We start from the raw sequence: 17,785 nt of genomic DNA on the forward strand, positions 1-17,785 counted from the left end.
TGTATATTTTTATTCATAATTTGATAATATCACCTGTGTTTATATTTTTATTTCTTATATATCTATAAAATTATCATAAAACTTATACCTATTTATAGAAAAGGTTAATTAAAGACCATTTTTACTAACTATTTAAGTTAAGATGCATAAATATAGCTATATAATGATATATACATAAAATATTTGATATTTTAAATTAATTTTTTTATAATTATCATATATCTTATCATTTATTTAATTTTTTCTCAAAAAAATAAAAATATGATAAAAAATTAAAAACTAATCCAATCTAAACTATATCAAATTCGATAGGATCGGATTAAAGTTTTGAACGAAATTGATTGGATGATAAATTAAAAATCAAAGTGATTAAATTTTTCCTTCAAAATTGATCAAATTTAATCCAACTGCATGTAAACATGTCTAGCATTCATTATTCGTAGACCAAGCAATAAAGCATGTAAACATGTCTAGCATTCATTATTCGTAGACCAAGCAATAAAGAAATACACTTGGATTGCTGTATGATTATGTAACAGATAGAGAAGGAAAACTTACAGCAACAAAGAATATACAATTGCTAACTTCTGTAATTAGCAATCCACAATTGCGAAATGTGGTAAAAACGATTGGAGCTGCAACATTGTAAAAAACGTGATTTCACAGCACAACGAAGAGCATCACGATGCCATGAAGACGAAGCCAAGCAGTGGTTAGAGAAGCCTGACTCAAAATTACAATCATAAAATTGAAACTAGGATTCACGTGGTTGTTAGAAGGAAATTTGGACTAGGGTCCAAAATAGAATTTTTGGTACATTTTTTTTAAAGCTAACAAAATTTCATTCCAGGCAAAATTGGAACACAAGGTGTGTTCAAAATTTACCAACAACATTACATGAAAAAACCTCATTGCCACTTCTACCAATAAGATATCAACCCCCACCCCATACAACATGGGTGATGTTAGGTACATTCAGTGCATCCAACATTTTAAATGAATAAGTAAAAATATCAACCCCCACCATTACATGAAAAAACCTCATTGCCACTTCTACCAATAAGATATCAACCCTCACCCCATACAACATGGGTGATGTTAGGTACATTCAGTGCATCCAACATTTTAAATGAATAAGTAAAAATATCATATGGATCTTGATCCATATGACTCATACGTTAATCCGTATGAATCATATGAATTAGTATGATCTCGTATGTTTAAATTATACTTAATCTGTATATTTTATACGGATCATATAATATGTAAGTTTAACTTAAACATTCAGATCAACCACGAATTCGCGTACCTTCAATGCAAGATAATTTTAAAATTAACAAAAAATACTGGATAGATAAACAATAAGATGCACATAGTAACACTCATACAATATCCATCTCACAAGACCAAACAAACTTTGGACGAGTTAACTACCCAAATCACACGTAAACCCACAAAACTATTGATCTTATAAGGAGTTCGTTGCAAAGAAACTCCCTTGTGCTGCATAAAATATTACCAAGCACATAAAAGACTTTTTCCTATCATTAACTTTTTTACCTGAGTGCAGGAAAAGCGTGTGATATTCTAAGAACATTTTTAATGGAAGATTCCAAATTATATTACTTTTTGGTGGACTCAGTATCATATAGAATTAAAGATCTCTTTAATTTTTTTTCTTTATTGATAGATCTCATTTTAATATTTTAGATAAATTTTAATAAGTTTGATATGAATTCACTTTTAAATATTTTATTAAAATATTTATTAAATTTTCTTCGTTCACTTCTCTTGTTCTCCTCCAGCGTCCCCTTCCCCCTTTCCCCTACCCCTTTGCGCGTGACCCCCCTTCCGGACCTCTGCGGTTTTACAAGTAACTGTCAACAACATAATTCATCGAATATGATTTAGATATCAGAAGACATTTTATATGTGTGAAAAATCTTAATTAAATATAACTAAATTTTGTTGTCATCTAAACAAAAAGTGCAAGTTCTTTTTTAATGATTGAAAATCTTGATAAAATACTACAATATTTTTTTTTATAAAAAAAGTCTTTTAAAATCTTTTATTAAGAAATGTTTATATTTCATATTATTTTTTGGACCAATTATTTTTTTTTTGTAAATAGTAAATACTATTATTTTTTCGTACGCTCAAGAATTAATATATAACTGGAGGGGCTTTTGTGGTGAGTAAGATTCAAACTTACGTTTTAATTTTAAGATAATATCAAAACATATTAAATCCATTAAAAGGATCATTAATCATATTATCCATACACAAATTCAAAAAAAATATTGTTAAGATTGAGTTACGTTTAAACTTAAGACTTACAAATAATTTATACAGAAAATATGATTAATATTTATTATTTAACTTGATTCAAATCTTAATTATTACTAACTCAGTACCATATACAAGAAATAATTATTTAATTCATCAAGATGAATAAAAATAATTAAATTAATTATTTTATCATAAATTTTGATTTTATTTCAAGACTACTCATATATTAAATGATTTAAAAGGTAATTATTTTTCAAATTCAACTAATGAGTATACCTTATTTTTTACTAATAGTAGAATAAATACACCCAATTTGATAGGAAAATGAATATAATCTATTTCACTAGCGGTGACGTTGACATTATCTAATGGCATGAGTTGCTTGATTCATCATTAATGTATACTGAAAGCTTTTAAGTGACACCACTATCCTCATTGTTTGTTCTTATCTGAGTAGGCTTTTACCTTGGTTTTGGGCAAGGGAACGTGCGGGAAAATGACACACTGTCTAGGCGACCAAGCCTTTTACCCTTTACCTATAGGAGGAGATTTTTATATGTTAATTAAAAATATTAATAATATAAACTTTGGCAATATACTTTAAGTTATTGATTAAAATTTACATGAATTTTAATGTAATTTTATTCATTAAATTTCACATAAATTTTATTCAATAAAGAAAAAGTGTGTCAAACACTTTTTTCTGTTTTATTTATTTGTTTATTCATTTTTTAAGATAATGTTTAGATTTTTTTATAACTATATCATTAGTGCAACATATTCATATTTTACTGATGATTAATTTTAGCAAGAAAAAATAATTAATTAATTATTTTTAGTGGGATTTTTTCTTTTAGTTATATTTTTTCTCTTTATAAGATTCAAATACGAGATATTGCTTGAAAAATGAGTGTAGTTTCACTTAAATCATTCACGAGATAAATAAAGTCCAACCAAGAATTATTTCCTTTAAAAAACATGAAGCTTAATTTCCATAAAAAAACATGAAGGTTAATTTAATGGTTTAAATATTTGATTGGTCTTTGTAAGTTAACATTTTTATTATTATTTTTTGTCCCTATAAATTCATTTTTTTAATTTTAATCCTTATAAGTTTGACGTTTTTTCAATTTTGATTCCTCTGGTCTATTTTCATTAATTAAATAATAATTGATGTTACAAATGGAGAGTGATGTGACACTATCATGTTGGTCAATCATTGTCACATCAAGAACAATGCCACATCAACACTTACCCTAGAGGGATTAAAAGAAAAAATAATTTAGAACTAAAAATGGAAAAAAGAACTTATAATAAGGACTAACAATGAAAAACATGAATTTATAGCGACCATATGAAAAAAACAACTTACAGAGACAAAAATGAAAAAAAAAAGCTTACATGATGAAAAATGAAAAAAAATATATGCATTAAAAGAAATAAAAAAGTAACATATCTGTAGACAAAAAATATTTAAATTTTAAATATCACATACAAATTTAATTAAAATCAATATATAAAATGAAATAGGTAAGAATGAATTAATTATAAGATCAACGTATAGTAGATATTCGTAAACTGATGCATATTCCACTATCCTTGGCAGAATTATGTTTATTCCATGCACAAATATGTATTCAAGATTCTTGAAAATAATAGCACTAGTGAGAAACAATTGAACTTTGTCACTTGCATGTCACATGATTTTAATCATGTGACAAATACCTTGGTTAGTTAAGATATGCGTTTTGAGTACTTTGGAGCAAAGATGAGACTTTCCCGTTGGTATTATCTTAGAGGAACTTATGAAAAACTCCCTCGTGATTTCCAAAGCTTTCTTGTATATAAGTTTTTGTATTCATACTTTATCCAAAATAAAAATACTTAGGATTTATTTTGTTATTATCTTTTGCATTAGTTGTTTTTAATATGGCAATTGTCATTTTTGTACAACACAGTACTCTCAACACAATATTTATTTTTAGTTGTTATATTTTTTTTTTCAATTTTAGTCATGTAAGTTCTATTTTTTTTTCATTTTCTAGTCTTTGTAATTTTGTAAGTCCTTATAATGTCACTGCTAAAGTGGTAATAATTAGATGTCATTTTTTGTTGATGATGTCATCTTTTGTTTATATAACACGTGATGACATCATTAATAAAGAGTTTTTAACTAAATTAGATAACATGAATCAAAATTGAAAAATATCAACTTATCAAAACTAAAATTAAAAAAAGAAGAACTTCTGTATAAGAACTAAAAATATAAAAGTATTTATTTACGGGAACTAATTTGATATTTAAATTTAATTTGATCTACAAATTACACTTTCAGGATCTCATGTACCATTCAAATTTTATATACTATAATTTGAATTTTTTTTGTCACTGATATCACCTGACCCATATCTTCCACATGTAATTGATTAATTACTCAATTAAATTCCATGATTTGTTGCCTTTGTGCATCTCCCCTAGGCCGTGGGGATCTTCCCTTGATCTTCACGCACATGTCCTCGAACTCATCTTTCCCTCTTGGGTGCTCTCCTACTATTGGCTTTGACCATTTTTGCTAATTATTTTTCTTACATAAATGCATAAAATAATATTATGTTGGCTATGGTTCAAACTTGATCTCGATTATAGTAAGAATGTTGTTGTAAAATCAAAGCACGTTTGTAAAAAAGATACGAATGGATGAGAGATCAGAAAGAAAGACTTTTCATGTCCAAAAATCTTGTGTGGATATCGGTAATATTAAAGAAAGTGTTCTCTTTTAGATATTTGTTAGGGAATGATGTATTGATGTAACCTAACCAAACCGACCAACTAATAAACCAAACGAAAGTGCTACGTGTCAAACTCTTGCATCATTAAGCAAGGGAACAAGTGTGAAGCCTCCAACAATTTTCTTTTCTTTTCCCATCCTCTTTGGTTGGTGAACAAAAGATTTTGTTTAAGGAAGTCTTTTTTTTTTTTTTTTTTTGCTTTTTTCTTAAAGATATAAAGGTAATCAATCATGAATCTATTACGTATTGTAGTTTGTTTTCATAGGATGAGACTTGAGAGTCCTTTTTATTTTTACTTTTTTTAAGCAAAGAAATCTGTGAAGAAAATACAAATGTTTCATTGTTTAAAGTTTGATACAAAAAGTCAATAATGGCATTGGCATTGGCATCTACTTACTGATGTTTTGGATCCTCCTTTTTATTCCTTTTTTTTTTTTTTCATTTTGTGAAGGTAAGCAACAACTCATTGCTTTTACGGTTTCAAGAAGTTAATCTGAATGCACTCAAGAAAGAAATGAAGGCAAAATTTATATAGATAGCAATGGCATAAAGTGGGTGGAAGTTGACATGAGGATGGGTGGCCATGTTGTAGTTGACACATGAAAAGAACATAAGAGGTAAACCCAGGGGAATTAATTTTCAATGGTGGATGTTGTTTCCCTCAGATCCAAGGAACTTCTCTTCTCATTCTGTACTATTTGTTCTTGTCCTTGTTTTCTTGTTTATTTATTTATTTATTTATTTTTATGACCCCATTCCCTTGTCTCCTTGTTTGCTAGAGAGAGACAAGGCACTGACTTTGACAATTATTTGGATTTGGGGTTTTTCTTGAATCATCTATTGTCTTCTGCCTCAGGAATTAATCGAAGATTGGTGAGAGGGTAGAGAAATTAAAGATTTTAGAACAAAACAGAGTCCAAAACTGGTGGATTAAGAAAGGGTCTAGAGGGCTATTCTAATTCTAGTATCTAGCTTCACTGTTTCAATATAACCTTTGATTTTGAATTTTTTATGTCTAAAACTAGTATTGTTACACTGTAGAGGAGATTGTTCTAAGATCTTTTGGTTTCTTGCCGTAGGTGTCTTCTCGGTGTTTATATGCCAATTGAACTTGTCATAGAGAAGAGGGTTGATGGGGTTAGCATTTATAGGATTCTAGAGGATAAGGCTCTTTTTTGCTACAAAGCAAACTAAAAAAAACCTATGGAGGAAATAACTTCGACGGTTGCAGTGCCATTCACACTTGGGAATTTAATACAAAAGGAGCAAGCAGTGACAACCCACATGGAGATAACTGGTCTCAAACTCAGGGCAAATACATCATCATCTTTGATATTAAATCCTGCAATTGAAAGTGAAAAGCACACAGATATTGGGCCACAAACCCAAATTGAAGTGTCTTCAGAGGCAAAGGAGAATCCCGTTGGAGCTGGCCTTGTCTCAGAAATGGTTAGTCAAGGAGACAATAATGGTTTATATTCTGAAAGTCTAAATCAGGCAATAAAAGAGAATGAATCATTGTTAGCTAAGGATTCTCAGTGTGATCGGCATATCTCTCAATCTGCTGCTGGTGGCAAAAGTAGTCCTTGTAGGGAGGAATCTTCTGTTTTGAGGACTAATTGTGAAAGAAATTCACCTATTACCATCAAGGTTGATGATAACATAATTGATGGAAAGTCTGGTTCGACCAAGCTGCCACATGCTAGGGAACATGAAAGTGATGATGGAAGTGGATCAGATGAGTCTAATAAGAAAACATTTGATGTGCGTTGTGAGATGCCTGAGAAGCCAACATGCTTGGAATTGAGTGGTAATACTACTAGTACTACCCCACTTTGGGGTTGCTCATCAGTTTGTGGAAGGAGAAAGGAGATGGAAGATGCTATTGCTGTTAAGCCTCACCTTTTTCAAGTCACTTCAAGGATGTTAGTGGATGATCATGTGAGTGAAAACACAAAATACTCACCAGCCCACTTTTTTGGTGTCTATGATGGACATGGCGGCATTCAGGTATGCCTTAAAATACTTCCTTTAAATTATACTATTATTTTATCATTGAAGTTACTCTTTGTTCCATTCTATTTCACATAGAGGGTGTGATGTTCTCATAGGTTGCCAATTACTGTCGGGAACATCTTCATTCAGTGTTGCTTGATGAGATAGAAGCTGCAAAGTCAAGTTTGGATGGAAAGAAAGAGATGGACAACTGGGAGGAGCAATGGAAAAAAGCATTCTCCAATTGCTTTCACAAAGTGGATGATGAGGTTGGAGGAGTTGGTGAAGGTAATGGTGTTAGTGTTGAACCTCTTGCTTCTGAGACTGTTGGCTCCACTGCTGTAGTTGCCATTTTGACTCAAACACACATAATAGTTGCAAACTGTGGAGATTCAAGAGCTGTCTTGTGTCGCGGAAGAGAAGCATTGCCATTGTCTGATGATCACAAAGTAAGGCATTTGATTCAAGGACTATAATATTACTTACATAAAGTTTCTTAAGTGTTTTTAGTATTGATCTTGGAGTTTCAACTTGGTAACTCAATTCACATTTAAAGTCAACATTGAATATCAAGGTGAAATTCCAATTTTGATTGGATAACAATACCAAAGAACCTAAAGAACTATAACTAAGTTTTGTCCTCGTTTCAATTTGTTTATTGGACTATTAGTTAGAAGTTCAAGCTATCTGATGGAGTAGATTTTTAACTTTATTTCATCTTTTGCAGCCAAATAGAGACGATGAATGGGAAAGGATAGAAGCTGCAGGGGGAAGGATCATACAATGGAATGGGTACCGAGTTCTAGGTGTTTTGGCAGTGTCAAGGTCCATAGGTATGTCTTTATTGTGTTGTTTTTGAGCACCAATTTATACAGGTACAAAAATTTATATATGCTCAATTCTGGCTTATTTGATTTTGCATTTCCACGACAAAAAGTTTCTACACAAATCTACATAGAATGCAATGACAAGGTAAATTTTTTCTCTTGGTATAACGTTGTATCTTGATGTATACAATACCAATGTTGGTATAATATTATCTTTTGATCACAAATCAATTTGCTTAGCTTTTTTTTCTTTCTTCCCTGCTGTTAAATTGACAGAGGGGATGAGAACACTATTTTCTGTTCATTATTGGTTCAATGAGCCGTGATTTTTGGATCCAAAAGCGCTCTGATAAATAATAATACTTCAAAATATTGCTTGACGATTTAAAGAACTGGAAAGGGATAGCTCAAGCCAAGCTTTTACTTAATCTAATTTGACTTAAAAATAACATTAACATACTTAATTATATTAATTAATAAATTATAAGATTACGTAACTTTTTTCTTTTTTTACATTAATGGGAGGTAATCCGTCCCCACCACGTTTTATGGATTCTGAGTGCCTTTTCTTAATACTTATCATCCATTTTATGTATAAGATTCAAGTCATATATACTTAAGTTTAACTTTGTTTCTTGTTGTTGATTAAAAGGTGACAGGTACTTGAAACCGTGGGTAATTCCAGAGCCAGAAGTGAAGTGTCTCCAATTAGACAAAAACGACGAATGCCTCATTCTGGCCAGTGATGGTTTATGGGATGTCATGACAAACGAAGAAGCCTGTGACATTGCACGAAAGCGAATCCTTCTTTGGCATAAGAAGAATGGCAACAACTCATCATCAGAACAAGGTCAAGAAGGAGTTGATCCTGCAGCTCAGTATGCCGCAGAGTATCTTTCTAGACTTGCCCTCCAAAGAGGAACCAAAGATAACATCTCTGTCATTGTTGTAGACTTGAAGCCTCAGAGAAAAATCAAGAAAAAAGAATAATATAGATACGCATAATCTAGAATAATTGTTACATATATTCTATTATTTTAGAATAAACCATTAATTTGGTCCCTCGACTATTGCGCTCTCTCCTAAGTAGTCCTTAAACTAATGAAATTATGTAAGTAGTCTCTAAAGTATTGAATATTCATCAGTTTAGTCCCTAAACTGATACTACTATACTAACATTCAGGGACTAATTTGAAGAATTTTCCAATATTTGAGAGACTATTTAGAATGATTGATGATACTTGAAGGATTACTTGTATTATTTTTACTTTATGGATTATTTAGGAGAGAGTGTAATACTTTAAGGATGAAATTGATGGTTTATTCATCATTTTACAAGTATTTTTCAGTCCATAACATAATTTATTTATTCTATTAGCCCTTAGTTTTGAAACAGGGCTATGTAATGTATGCTAAAATTTGTTCTGCAGAGGGATGCCTCAGCTTAAGATGAGATTGAGATGTCACTGTAGAGCTGCTCCCATCAGAAAGTTAAAATATTTTTTATTGGTGTAAAAGTTTCAAGTTGTCCACTCAAGTAATCAAAACAACAACTATTGAATTGCATTATTAGTCATTGTCAAATGAGCAGGCATAAATTTTAGAAGCTGGTTTCCTTGGCTCCATTCTACAAATTCTGGTCATAGGCAACTAGGAATCCTCTTCAAGGAGTACAAATTGCAGTTACATATGAAGTGACAGCAGTACTTGCCATTTGCCCAGTTGACATAGAATGCCATATCTTTCACTGTGCAAATAGTCCAGAATATTAGTATGGAAACTTGGAAAGTTGCAAACGAGCACATCCCACATTTACTTGTAGTTTAGGTAATATCTGTAAATTATGATATTGGCTTTAGAAGAGTATTCCAATTTCCAATCTGATTAGTAGCACAATAAAAGCTCTCAACACAAAGGCTCATTTCAATAGAAATTGGAAATCAGTCATATAAAATTCTAAGCACCAAAGCACCAACCTTTGTAGTGATTACCAAGGTTTTAAAAAAGAGGAGTACTAGCAACACATTGTGACCCACTCTTTTGAACAAACACTCTATAATTGATTAAAATTTATTGAAAACTCCAAAATCAGGCTAGAAAATCATTAGATAATAAGTGGACTTACAAAATTTGTGATTTTCAATAAATTTTTGCTAACAATAGAGTGCATGTTTAAAAGAGTGTATTGCTATCTTTTTTCTTTAAAAAAAATGGTTCGTGGTCGTGATTTAGGCTGCAATGTCAAAGTTTTTGGAGTCTCCAAATTGCCTTGCAACCACAATTTCAATCACATTTGTTTGTAAATCTCTGCAGTATTAAGGATCATGATAAAATTGCAACTGTGGCCACAATTTAAAGCCTTGGTGCTTACAATTCACACTAACAGATCACTCCCTCAATATAGAAGCAATAATCGTGACAGATCAACACATTCTGACTGTTTAGATAGTAATTTACATTCAAGAATGCCTAGTGAAGTTACATGCAGTGCAAATTTGAATAAACTGTTACCTTTGAATAAAGTCCAGGATCGGAACATACTGTGTTCTATATGGTTGCAAGTGTACATCCTGAGTTGAAGAAATAAGCTGAAAGATCCACGTTCAAGTCCTCATGCATGTTGATAAAAGGATGATTCTGTAAATCAAATCATAGATATACACCGTAAGAATGACTACTTGATCTATTTTACATGGCATACTCATATAGTTAGGATTTATGCATACTATAAGGTCCCGAGCTGACGGTCTATCCCCTGGATTTTTCTGTAAACTATAGACAGAGAAGATTGAATGAGGATCAGAAGTCTCATAAAAATGCAGAGACATAAAATTCATGACAGAATAAGTGATTGAAGGTGCCAACCTTTTAGATTTGGTTTAAACACAGATGGAGGTTCGTTCCATAAAATAATATATCTTAAAATATAAGGCTTCAGATCACAGAATTTAGGTAGACTATATAACAAAAATATGAATATAAGGCCCCACACACAATTAGATAGACTACATGTTTTGGCTACATACTCATTCTGCTTTTGAATTGTTGGCTCATCAAGTATCCCAATTAATTTCAGGATGAGACTCTGTGTGCACGTGTGTGCATGTGAGTTTTCATTTTCTTTTGATGGGCCAAGATTCTTGAGTTATATGATTTAGTTACTGAAGCATACTTAATATTTACCATGCTGAGATAAATGAGCAAAATTCTGGAGAAAAATCATCTGATGGAGCACTGGGAGAAGGTTTTTCCACAATGACTTCAATAAGCTGGAAAATATTTTCCCACCCTTCACGATCCGGTGGTGTATATGGAAACTGCCCCGTAGCACACTTGAGCAAAATCAGTCCCAAGCTCCATATATCACTTTTGTAGTTGTAGCCATGCTGGTTACCAATGATTCTTTCTGGCTGCAAAATTAGCATGATGGATAAATTATATTCCAAAGTTCGTTAGAGCAAAATGATAAATATACTCGCATTTGTTACTCACCGACATATAGCTGTATGTGCCAATGAATGTATTTGCTTGACCAGATGTATTTTCCATGATTACACTTACACCAAAGTCAGTAATCTTTACCTCCCCTCTATGATTTATCAGCAGATTAGAAGGTTTTAAGTCCCTATGGATAATATGTTTTGCATAGTGAAGATACATTAAACCCTTGAGCACCTACATTTTAGTATTAAAACAAGAGTCTAGTTAGGCATGCAGCGAAAAGAATTAAAGGTGCAAGGATGAAGTAAAATATTATTCCTCACCTGCTTGCAGATGGCAGAAAGATACGACTCTGGAATTGTTTTAACTTTGCTCAGAAGATCTTCCAAGGACCCTCCGTCCATGTACTCTAAAATGATTGATATGACACCGTTATGATAGAATGAATTGTAGCAAACAACAACATAGGGACATTGTGCTGATTGATTGATTTTTAGCTCTTGTGCTATCTGCCTGCGGATAGGCTCCTCAATAGGCATTTGGATTTCCTAAGTCATGAAGAACACAGCATAAGATACAAAAGAAAAAAGTGGATTGGAGTACATGATTGGATTTATGTTGCCATCAAAGAAATCGGATAGGACAAAACTAGTCTGTTACAAGAACCTAGATTAAGATAATGATACAGATGCAGGAATTTCAAGCTAATAAAATTCATATTGTTAAAGCAAACAACCACATACAAAATATTAAAATTTGGAAACGCTAAAAGCAGGACGAAGAACCAATATACTGGATTTATTACCCCATAATTGCTGTAATTCCAATTCAAAGTAAATGTAAATATAATGAATGACAAAAAAGAAATTAGATTTAAATACATTTTTATTCCTATAGTTTATCTCAATTATGGTTTTAGCTCTCATATTCTTAAAGTTTGGTTTTTGATCCATATACTTTTATTTAGTTTAGGTTAGGGACCCTCCTACCAACAGTATGGCATCACATGTTCCCTTCAAGAGACAACCATCTAAACCAATGTCTAGTAAGTTATTTGGACCAAAAACAAACAAGCATGTAACTATAGGAGCTCAAACTTAAAGAGAATGAAACTATAGAGCAAAAACCTAAACAAACGAAACAAAACTATATGGACCAAACATTAAACATTTAAACCAAAATTGAGATGAACTATAGGGATGAAAATGTTGATTGGATGGCAAATGCTGCTCATCTAAGCCCATGGGTCTGCATGTTATTTTGGATCCCCTCCACTTGCTCCATGTCAGCTCCTCCTATTGAGGGATGCTATGGGGCTCTCATCTCCTAGATCTGTTCCTGTCTAGCCTTCTTTTTCTTGGGGCTTAGCCCTCCTCAACATAAAAAAATAAAATAAAATAGGGATGAAAAATGCATTTAAAGTTTAAACCATATAATTATGACAGTTGCGGATGTCTTCTGTGTTTGGGGTCTTCTGACCATAACCTAAATTTGTCCCATTGAACTGATTAAAATATAACAGTTCCTAAGAAGAGATCCACATCTCAATGATTTATGTTCTGTGAAATTAGAAGGTAAAATGTTGAATGAAAAAGAAGATGGTGTTCAGACATAATGGAAAAGAAACAAACTGCAGCAAAACTAACTAGTGGAATGAAATGATTTTACTCTTCATGAAATCAAGTAATCAATTGGTTAAACTCTAATTGAGATCAATACTTTCTGGAACTTTATGTTTCCATGATTTACACTGATTGCATAGAGATATTTTTAAATTAAAAAAACCAAATTATGTGGAAAATTTTAAAACTTAGATTTGGAGTCTAACTCAACCCTACAAAACCAAAACTAGTTTATAAGGTGAGAATTGTTCTCCACTTATATCTTTAGTCAATGTGGGACTTCAACATGTCTTCTTTTGCTCTGGGTTACCCATCATAATGTGGGACTTCAACATACTCTCATTGTCCACAACTACGTGATCACAATTAAGATTTACTGAATTACAATTTATGTTCTTGTGACTTACAATGATTACATGGAGATTTTTTTTAAAAAAAATCACAAAATCTAAATTAGATTGAAAAATACCGTTTCATCAATGAAATGGATTTAATGGACAATAGGAATGATTTTACCTTTGAAATTATGATTTAGGTAGTACAAAAAAGTTAACAAAAAAAGGAAATTAGGAAAGAAACGGAAAATGCAAACTCAAAGAAAGGTATGTATGCAGCCAGCAAGTATACCTTCAATGCAAAAAACTGATTAGTCCATTTGTGTTGCACCAATTGCACTACCCCTCCATTTCCTTTTCCAATCACTTTGATTGTATCAATGTCTGCCAAACTTAACTGGTTATCTTGTGGCCTGATCGGGGGTGGCTGAAAATAGCACAAATATTAAACATTTAAACTCAAATACAAAATTATCAGAATTCAACCCTCATGTAATCTGTTTTCAAAAGTATAGTGACCAAACAAAATATTACTAAACAGGAAGACCAAGATTCAAACCCCTTGTACCAGAAACCACAATGATTGGATGCTACAAATGATTGTAGCTACAAATCTATGGAGATTGAGATCATAACATAGAATAAAAGTGAGTTACATTATTCTTCACCGTGCTTTTCTTTCTTCTCTTTGTATCTCTTAGTTGTAAAAAAAAGTTATACAAAAGGGTTTTATAAATACAAATTTTCAAATCCACGAGGTTGGTGCAATGGTATAAGGTCTTGTTGTATTCACATGAGGGACAACGATCTATTTAGTGTGAGAAAACTTGTTCGATTCTCATCGTGTATAAAATTTTCTTGGACCACACATAGCATGAGTGGAATTAGTCTCTCCCCCAATGAATCAGGTGACAAAAAAAAAAAAAAAGAACTTTTCAAGGCATAAGAATTTTTCCAATGTGAAGCATACACTTCTCTTTCGAGTCTAGACAACACCAAAACAATTTTGTTTTCTACCAAGAACCTTGGGAGAAATACACCACAAAAATTGATAACTACAATTGTGGAGTCCAGTCTTATAAATCCCACAATTGAATTTCATATTTCCAAAGTGGGCTTAAGTCACATATCTTGCAATTGGATCTTAGCATCTTAAATCGAATGGAAAGGGAATTACAAGCTCATTTTATTTAGTAGTTCATGAAGTGGATGATATCTCCTGAACACGATGTTTTCCTTCATCAGCTTATCCTCCATTTATTTATAGAGAAAACGAATGTAAGAGAAATAAAACCAGAAATTAAATTCATTAGCAATCACTAAAGATCAAATCCAAAAGGAGAAACAATTCACCAACCCAATTGAATACACACACTTTAAAACAAGCAACTAAAAAAGTGCAAAATATAAAAAAGTTAAGAGAAACATGTTACAGCTTCCACTTCATTCTCAGAGACAATTCGAACTCCTTCATTATTGACAAGCAAGTCACCAGCCTTAAACGTTCCACTTTCAGGCTCAGACCTGCCAAATACCCACAATTCCAATTATCCAAAACAAAAACCATACACAAAACAAACACATTCATTGACACAAACAAAAGATCTAGAGAGGCTCACCGGAACTTTGTAAATGAATCACGATCAGATGCAGCAGGAACTGTGAGTTTGAGACCAGAGCTTATGCTCCCTGCTTTCTTCATGATTATGATTATGTGCTCTTAGTGGGGTTCCCCAGCTCGAAGAGAAAATTTTCTTTATTTATAGTAAGATTTTGTATTAATATAATGAAAATATGTGTGCAACTAAGTGTGGTTGTATTATATATTATGTGCAAGTATTTTAAGTTGAAAGTGAAATGTTTATTATTTTGAAGGATTGTGGTACAAGACTTTGACTTGCAATAAGGACTAAAGCAATAAGGTTTGAAGTTTGAAGACGAAGACTTGTCTTGACTTTTCAGACATTTTATTTACCCGCGTCGCATGCTCTCTCTTCTGTCTTTTTTTTCTCCGGTCGGCTACTTGTGTTCTCACGTGCAATAGCAAATAGTAAGTTTTCATTTAATAATTATTTGAAAACTATGGGCACGTATCTATTGAGAGTTATCTTCACAAGAAACTAATATGAATTATATAATTATAAATAATTACTCTCATATTAAAAAAATTACTCTTGTTGGATACATTTCCAACAAGACATAAATAAATTTTTTCGATGAATGTTTTATACTCAACGATTATAAGATTCAGACCCTTTAAAATGTTCCTCTCACTTTATATAAATAAAATCTTTTGTCTTGTCTGTGTGATAAGAGGAGTGATACATACTTTTTTTAAGATTCTCTTTATCATTAATTAAACATTATTCATTATTATAAAATTATTAGTAAAAATCATTAAATAGGAGGTAAGACTTATTAAATTTTGTATTTTTTTAATAATTTTTAGTTAATATATTACTAGCATATCTCTTGTAACAATAACTAACTCATTATAAAATAGTCTGAGATAGAACATTTTTATGATCTTTTTTTTTCATTTTTTCTCTTTTATTTATTTATTTATTTATTAATTTGCCATTTTTCTCATAGATATACAATACCTACCTACTCCATTATTTAATACACTGCCAATGTTGCTTTAAGTTAGGTTGTCTAATTTCTATATCCAAGCTAAGTTAGCCCACCGACGACAAGAAGAGTATGTAATCTTCTTCTTCTATAGTCCCCTCCTCTCTTGTGAACACAAACACAGATCCTGTAAATTTTATTCAATAATTAAAACAACTGTTATTATACTATATTCATTTCAGGTTTTTCAACGTTGAATTAATATTGCTTATATTTTAAGGGTGGGCTTGGCTGACTATATTTTAAACTCGAGTCCGATGACAAAAAAACTTAGGTCAATAGATGATTATGAATAATCCATCCGAAAAATACAAACCACTCTATTAGTTTGGATTTTCATTGTTGAAAATCAAGGAAGAGAAATAAAAGACTTGTTCACATTTATTCTTCAATCTGACTTGTTATTCAGCCGATAATCTTGTGCGGAAACCATTGCTGTTTTCTCTTTTCAAACTTGATTGCAACGCAATAGGACAACTGTTGGAAACATAAGGGAACACAAAGTTAAAAAATCAATTGTGTAATCATATTAACTTTGTGTTGATAGATGGACAAATAGTAAAGTTGGAATGGAAATTCGAGTATCAAATTCACAGGGACTTTGTTTGTATTTATGTGAATGAATATTTGATTAAGAAAAAATAGTGAAAAAAATTGATTTGAAAAGATTATGAGAAAACACTAATTTCAATTGGTGGAAAATTAAATCAAACAAGAGAAGAAATTAAACAAGAATTTAAATTATTAATTAAAGACAGAAAAATTAGAGAACTCAATAATATTATAGAAGCAAATTCAGAAGATAAGAATGGTAGGAACTTAACCTACCAGTGCTACTCTTTGATGTAATGTTAATTATTTTTTTTTATTTACAATTATTCTAATTTACACTTGCATCTACTAATATACTCTAACTTTGGTCCCCCGCATGAAAGAGTCTAATTTATCTATTTTTTCTCCCAAGTTCATTTGCAAAGCTAAAATAGTAAATTGCATTAAGAATAAAGATGTGTAGCAGGCAAAACAAATATAAACTTATCCCTAGTAATGACTTTATTTAGATACATTTTTCTAGGTCTATTAGAACATAATGTTTCTCAACACTATCTCTAAAATTTACCATGCAAATGGGTGATCAAGCCACAAACAATAATATTAAGCACAATAAAGGATAATGTAAATGTAATATTATTAAATAGATAAGAAGACAAATTACATCAAGAGTAGTTGAATGTCAAGTCTAATTGTCATGAAAGTTTTATAATTGCAAAAGGAAAATATTTAGCAAACGGAGAAAAGATAAGAAAGAGAATGAAGGAAAGGAATGACTCTCAATGTTTATTTCTCCTTCTTCTAACTTTTGCCTTTTATAAGAAATTATATTCTCTTGGAATTTTTGTATATATTTTCCTTCTTCTCTCTTCTTCTTTTATAGGTGTAGATTAGTGGACTTCTTACACTAAGTCCGTCTTTAGTTTCCTTAATTAGTCATGTTTTCCTTAATTAGTATATTTTTCTTGATTAGTCATGATTTCCTTAATTAGCTCGTTTTCCTTAATTATTTCTGTCTTTGGGAATTATCTTGCTTTTTGGACTTTATTTAACTCACTAATCATCCTAAGTTCATCACTTTTAATATTTTTTACACAAAAACTTAAATGATATTAATTTAATAATTATTTGCTCAAAAAAAATCATGAGAAAAAAATTACAAATTCATATATGATTTAACCCTAAAATATACTCATAATTAACTGTTATCACTTTAGAAAATAATTTATTTCGATAGTTAATTATAGTTTATTGAATTTTTATTACACTTGATTATTATGTTTGGATGTAGACATGTGGTAAGT

The 17,785-nt window shown here is 31.2% G+C and overlaps 2 protein-coding genes across 10 annotated transcripts; one reads left to right on the forward strand and one right to left on the reverse strand.

Moving 5' to 3' along the window:
- Positions 1-5,152: 5,152 nt before the first annotated feature.
- Positions 5,153-9,959, forward strand: LOC100812974 (protein phosphatase 2C 50). Of its 6 annotated transcripts, XM_041009644.1 has the most exons (7): positions 5,153-5,298; positions 5,530-5,695; positions 5,935-6,042; positions 6,158-7,088; positions 7,190-7,522; positions 7,801-7,906; positions 8,553-9,417. In XM_041009644.1, exons 4-7 carry the CDS (start codon positions 6,282-6,284, stop codon positions 8,888-8,890), a joined length of 1,584 nt encoding a protein of 527 aa, XP_040865578.1. In that variant the 5' UTR covers positions 5,153-5,298; positions 5,530-5,695; positions 5,935-6,042; positions 6,158-6,281; the 3' UTR covers positions 8,891-9,417. The 6 variants fall into 6 exon arrangements, with proteins under 6 accessions (XP_040865578.1, XP_040865576.1, XP_006597836.1 ...); XM_006597773.4 differs by lacking the exon at positions 5,153-5,298 and having other exon boundaries at positions 5,325-5,695; XM_006597770.4 differs by lacking the exon at positions 5,153-5,298 and having other exon boundaries at positions 5,325-5,695; positions 5,935-6,003.
- On the reverse strand, positions 9,386-15,095 carry LOC100789241 (mitogen-activated protein kinase kinase 2). 4 transcript variants are annotated; one of them, XM_003546422.5, is made up of 9 exons: positions 14,918-15,095; positions 14,732-14,822; positions 13,591-13,725; positions 11,665-11,889; positions 11,393-11,575; positions 11,084-11,310; positions 10,627-10,672; positions 10,412-10,537; positions 9,386-9,647 (listed from the first exon to the last, which is right to left on the reverse strand). In XM_003546422.5, the coding sequence occupies exons 1-8, from the start codon at positions 14,998-15,000 to the stop codon at positions 10,448-10,450; spliced, it is 1,080 nt and encodes a 359-aa protein (XP_003546470.1). In that variant the 5' UTR covers positions 15,001-15,095; the 3' UTR covers positions 9,386-9,647; positions 10,412-10,447. The 4 variants fall into 4 exon arrangements, 2 of the variants coding, with proteins under 2 accessions (XP_003546470.1, XP_006597830.1); XM_006597767.4 differs by having other exon boundaries at positions 9,386-9,734; positions 14,918-15,094; XR_005888617.1 differs by lacking the exon at positions 10,627-10,672.
- Between the last annotated feature and the right edge of the window lie 2,690 nt (positions 15,096-17,785).

Source organism: Glycine max, chromosome 15 (genome assembly GCF_000004515.6).
Source record: "Glycine max cultivar Williams 82 chromosome 15, Glycine_max_v4.0, whole genome shotgun sequence".
In the NCBI taxonomy this organism is placed as follows: domain Eukaryota; kingdom Viridiplantae; phylum Streptophyta; class Magnoliopsida; order Fabales; family Fabaceae; genus Glycine; species Glycine max.

Coding starts and splice junctions, on each gene's coding strand:
- LOC100812974 (XM_041009642.1), top strand. CDS start 6,282: ATGGAGGAAATAACTTCGACGGTTGCAGTGCCATTCACACTTGGGAAT. Junction 7,523..7,800: donor CATTGTCTGATGATCACAAA/GTAAGGCATTTG, acceptor CATCTTTTGCAG/CCAAATAGAGACGATGAATG. Junction 7,907..8,552: donor GGCAGTGTCAAGGTCCATAG/GTATGTCTTTAT, acceptor GTTGATTAAAAG/GTGACAGGTACTTGAAACCG.
- LOC100789241 (XM_003546422.5), bottom strand. CDS start 15,000: ATGAAGAAAGCAGGGAGCATAAGCTCTGGTCTCAAACTCACAGTTCCT. Junction 13,726..14,731: donor CTGAGAATGAAGTGGAAGCT/GTAACATGTTTC, acceptor TGCTATTTTCAG/CCACCCCCGATCAGGCCACA. Junction 10,673..11,083: donor TGCTCATTTATCTCAGCATG/GTAAATATTAAG, acceptor CTCTGTCTATAG/TTTACAGAAAAATCCAGGGG.